This window comes from Bactrocera neohumeralis, unplaced genomic scaffold, assembly GCF_024586455.1.
Source record: "Bactrocera neohumeralis isolate Rockhampton unplaced genomic scaffold, APGP_CSIRO_Bneo_wtdbg2-racon-allhic-juicebox.fasta_v2 ctg2707, whole genome shotgun sequence".
Classification (NCBI taxonomy): Eukaryota; Metazoa; Arthropoda; class Insecta; order Diptera; family Tephritidae; genus Bactrocera; species Bactrocera neohumeralis.
The window spans coordinates 1-5,125 of NW_026090306.1; the positions used below are offsets into that span (position 1 = coordinate 1).

The 5,125-nt window shown below is 36.9% G+C and overlaps 1 protein-coding gene across 1 annotated transcript; it reads left to right on the top strand.

The window, feature by feature from the left end:
* Nucleotides 1–4,083: 4,083 nt before the first annotated feature.
* On the top strand, nucleotides 4,084–4,570 carry LOC126766860 (uncharacterized). Its single transcript, XM_050484549.1, has 3 exons — nucleotides 4,084–4,128; nucleotides 4,197–4,364; nucleotides 4,421–4,570. The coding sequence occupies exons 1-3, from the start codon at nucleotides 4,084–4,086 to the stop codon at nucleotides 4,568–4,570; spliced, it is 363 nt and encodes a 120-aa protein (XP_050340506.1).
* Nucleotides 4,571–5,125: the final 555 nt, after the last annotated feature.

Below are 5,125 nucleotides of genomic sequence, written 5' to 3' on the forward strand. Positions count from 1 at the left end.
TGCGTTCATATAAATCGATCGATCGTTTTGACAAGGAAGACGAAACCGCAAATTATCCAGTGGAATTTTCCAAATTCTTTGGAGAAGGCTTTATGCTCCAGCATCATTTGCGTCTCAAGGTTTGATCTGTCATTATTATGTTTCACAATCTTCATGCGCCGAAACTATGTAATGGAACCCGACTAATTATGACGCAGTTATGGAATACAAGGGACAGCCATTTCAGTTCAAACGTATTCAATTTCCAGGGAAAATTGCCTTTGCGTTAACAATCAACAGGACACAAGGAAATCGGGAAATGCTATGTTTTTCACACGGCCAGATATATGTATGTGGCGTGTTGACGAGTTGGAAACCCATCTTCTCTGTATATTTACGCACCAGAACAGAAATCAAAAAATTATGTTTATTAAGCTGCGCTACATTTAAAAAAATGTAGAAAAATCGAAAATTTCAACTTTTTTCATTTCAAAACATATAATTTCACGCAGGACAACGGCTGCGGGGTCAACTAGTATGTATATAATAATGGATCCATACCTATTTGTAATCAATTCACATAATTAACGCAGAAAGTCGTTCTCATTGCATTTGATAAATAAATATTTATTATATTGCCCTTGCATACAAGGATATAACCTTTTCAATTTCACTTTACTGTTAGCCATCACAATTTCAAGTATTTTATGTTATGTGTTTGGAATTATTCGGTTTTTGCTGGTACGGTTGCGACGAGAAATTTAATATGCACTTTCAGTTAATCGAATATGTTCATCGAATGCGTTATTTGCCATTGATAATGCGCAAAGGACCATAAATCTTCCGTACAACCTTTCTCTCGAAAACCCGTAACGTCGCATCATCAGATGTTGTCGTCGTCTATGCCTCTGCTCATATAGCGGGAGGGAAACCATGAGTGACTTATAGAGTTTGGTCTGTTCGTCGTTTGGTCTGTTTCTCAATTGCCTACTCAGTCCAAGAGTTATTCTTCGTTGGGTTTTCATTTTGACACTGTTGTTGGTGTTAATTCTGGTTCCCAGATAGACGAAATTATCTACATTTCAAAGTTATGATTGTTAATAGTAGTTGAGGCAAATGATATCAATATCATCTACGTACGCCAGCAGCTGTACACTCTTACAAAAGACTCTGCCTTCTTGATAGATGGAAAAAGTCGCACGATAAGGCGTCGCGATATCTGAAAACTCGTCTAGTATCGAACGGCTCAGTGCTCCTTTCCGATCCTGACGGAGCTTTAGTATTGCTCAATGTCAGTTTATACATAGCGGCTTAAAGGCAGTTCCTTTTCGACCGTCAAAGCAGTTTTAAAATGACAGAAGGTGGTGTGTGTCAGTCATCTTTTTCACGGGTATTTTCCAAGATTTATATGGATGTTGAGGCTTATCCCACTAGTAGTTGGCGCAAATTGTGGAGTCTTAGAGCTTGATTCTTAGTCTGCAATTCCCGACTCAGAGGAAAATGATAAAATTGATTTATTCCATTATGTGGTAGGCAATTTTGAAAATTTGAAAATCTGTATTGCTGTCAATAGTGGATAAACCTTTTGTGCAGTGTCATATCTTTGCACGTTTTTATAATCTCCAATGATTCAATAATAGGAAGTTATATACATATATGTATATATATTTCGTATAGGCTGCTACTGCTTCGTGATTCCACGTTGTTGGACATATGGATTTTAATTTTTCCCGTCTTTGCTCCCTTTTTTATCATTCTCGAAATTTCATCTTTCAGAACATTTTGCCTTTGAATATCGTGTTGATATTTATATTTGGCTAATGGAGATATACCGGCTTTTCAATAAGAGCGCTACAAGACGCTGAACCAATTTTCGATGGTTTCAAGCATAAATCGGACAATACTGTTGCATTTTCATTTTCGATATTCGTACGAAGTTCATCAATCGTCGCTGGCTTGTTGGCATAGACCATAGACTTGACGTAGTCCCACAGGAAATAGTCTAACGGCGTCAAATCGCACGACCGAGGCGGCCAATTGACTGGGCCATTTCGTGATGTAACCCTTTCACCAAACTTGCCTTTCAATAAATCGATTGTGACATTCGCTGTGGTTTTTTTGGTGTCGTCCTCTTGGAACCACATATTGATTAAGTCCATATCATCCAATTCGGGTTCAAAAATATTCGGTTATCATTGAACGGTAGCGATTCAAATTTACAGGAAAGTGCCGATCTTGATTATCGCGGAAGAAGTACAGCCCAATGACGCCGTCAGCCAGAAACCGCACCAAACCGTAAATTTTCGGGATGCAGTGATGTCATGGAGTACATGTGGATTGCTGCCTGAACAATAAGGCATATTTTTCTTATTGACGTAGCCATAGAGCTCGAAAGGAGCCTCATCGCTGAAGATGATTTTCGGTGAAAATCCGGATCATTTTCAATTGTTGCTTAGCTCAATTCACGAACATAATACGACTCTGATGTGCTGTGCCTGTGGATTCATATTTTTCCACGAGACATTCAATTGTTGATCTGACAGTAGCGCTCTGTAAGTTGAGGCTCCGAATTTTGATAGTAAATTTTAATAATTTCGACTTCTTGTTGGATCGTATATCTTTCCATGATAGAATGGCAACCCTTACTGAAGTGAAATGTCAAAAGAGCGGAAAAAAATATGGCGTCGTTTGCTGTCCCTATCGCTCTCCTTTTGTGGCGTTCCTATTGAAAAACCAGTTACATATGTAGGCAGGAGAAGGACAAATGTATTTGTAAAATTTACTCCGCTAGATGGATGCATTATATATTTATGGTTAGACGTGTAATCAAAAAAAATACTAAAACTCGGATTTGTTTTGGCTCCAAAAAACTAAATTTTGTCGACGGAAAATGTCATAAATAAATGATTTCTTAAATTAATTAGAATTTCTCTATTTCAATCTATCATGAGCATCTTTTCGCCAAACGAAAAAATCTCCTATAGGGAATTATGAAATACAGATTAACTTGGTTTTAAAGAATAGTACAAGCACTTTGAAATACCTCATCGAATACCCACATATAATTTATGTTGACTCCATTAAACATTTTAATGGTTATTTGCCATTGCAGTTATACCACACCAAATGCAATTTTGCTCGTTTACATACCCTATGAGGCCCATAAATTACATAAATGGGCCTCTTACTGAACAAAATTGGGCTCGAAAACATCGGATCTTCTTGGAATTTTTCAAGAGCCCATAGAGCGAAGCGATGTCACTTAAGAAGGTCAAACGGCTTCGGTTCTTGCACAAACTATATTTTGTACGATTTCAATTTAAGATATTGACGAAAAATGCGTCAAGTCGTTCCATACGTCAGACCGATTTGCTGCCAACGGCGCCGAATCGACTCTGCTGCGATTGGTGGTGTTGCGAATAGTACGCTCAGTACCATAAGTTGAGCGAAGCGAGTGAAACACCTTCTTTACAGAACGTGAATTTTCGTAGTAAAGTTAAACGATTTTTAGGCGTAAGTCTTTCTACGAGTAAAATGAAATGCTAAACAATACTGAAGAAAAATAGCATAACAGCTTGACATGACTCACGCGTGATTTTTCAAAAAATAGGTATTGAAAAAAGGACCTCTGCTTGGATCACCCGTCATTTGGAAGAAATTGCGAAATGCTTCCTCTTACATGCAATTTTTAGTAGCATGTAGCATGTTGCTTTAACTAATTTCGGCTATTGTCTAAACTTTTCAACTTTAATAATTCATTCATGCATACTCATTAAATAATTGGACATTAAATGAAATACCGAAAACAGTAATGGCGTATTTATCGAATAATTTGATCTCAAAACAATTAAATGTTTAATATAAACAAGATCTAAAGGGCCTTTTAATCTGTCAGTCGTAATAAAAATGTACTCTAAAGTAGTTCGTTGGTATATTTTAATGATATTTTGCTGCGGTGGACTGTGGTCAAAATATAGATTGAAAACTCCGTTTGTACAGGGTACTCGTATTGCTTTCAAAAATCTACAATGTCATTCATTCAACAAAACTCTTTTCCGTTTCGAACAATGCCAAATAAAGCTACAAAAACGGGGACACAATGAAATGAATATTATCGGCAAATTGTCAAGATCAATTGACAATATAACGGTTCGTACAAGTTATACGTCAAGAACGTGTTAATTGTTTTGACATTACCATATATCCATACTTTTTAGGTAAAAGCTGAACTGTTTCGCAAGACCAACGGCTACACCCCGTTTATCTACAAATTCACCATGGACTTTTGTGAGCTGAAACGCAATCCGCAACGTCAACCGGTCATGACTATATTCTTCAAATATTTGGAGCAGAATAGTAATTTGAATCACACCTGTCCATACGATGTTTGTTGACTGTAAATATTTTTATTAAATCAGATAATGTACGGATTTTTTTGTAGCATGATATCATCTTGAAAAACTTCGTTATGCCGGAGGAAGTGTTGATGTTGCTGCCATATCCCAAGGGCGATTATATGGTACAGTTAGGCTTCGCTGCATACAATGAATGGGTCCTTACTGTGAAGGCATTTGTGCAGATAACTGATTGAGGTTCACTGTATCTGTGTTCAGTCAACAAGTAGATATGCCAAAATTGAATAAATATTATAGAGTTTGCAAGTACAAATCGTCAAGCGAACACTAAAAATATTGAAAAAAAAAACAACAGCTTTTCATATTTTATACATTACTAATTGATTTGAGGGGCCAGGGGAACTGAAATCTGGATATCTTGGTGACCACCGACTTTTTGAAACCAATAACCGTCCAGATCTTTCTAACGACTCAAGCGAAGTCATATTGCGCCAATATTCATCGACATTCCGTTTTTCTTGAAAATTACGGTTGCTCACAAAAATGTGCTTCCCAAAATCAGATTCAGGGGCAGCTTTTCCATTTTGAATTCAAGACATACAGATAAATAGTAATGATCCCGAAATTGACACTAAAAAACATACTATAACTCTTGCGTTTTGGAGACAATACATTCTCTGACCACTTCAAATAGTTCCTTAAAGTGTATTTATTTATTGTTGTGAAAGATCTTGAATCTCTGCTGTTCTATGGTCAAAAAAATCGACTCCCAACGACGAATAATGTTGTCT

Coding starts and splice junctions, on each gene's coding strand:
- LOC126766860 (XM_050484549.1), top strand. CDS start 4,084: ATGAATATTATCGGCAAATTGTCAAGATCAATTGACAATATAACG. Junction 4,129..4,196: donor GATCAATTGACAATATAACG/GTTCGTACAAGT, acceptor CATACTTTTTAG/GTAAAAGCTGAACTGTTTCG. Junction 4,365..4,420: donor ATCACACCTGTCCATACGAT/GTTTGTTGACTG, acceptor ATTTTTTTGTAG/CATGATATCATCTTGAAAAA.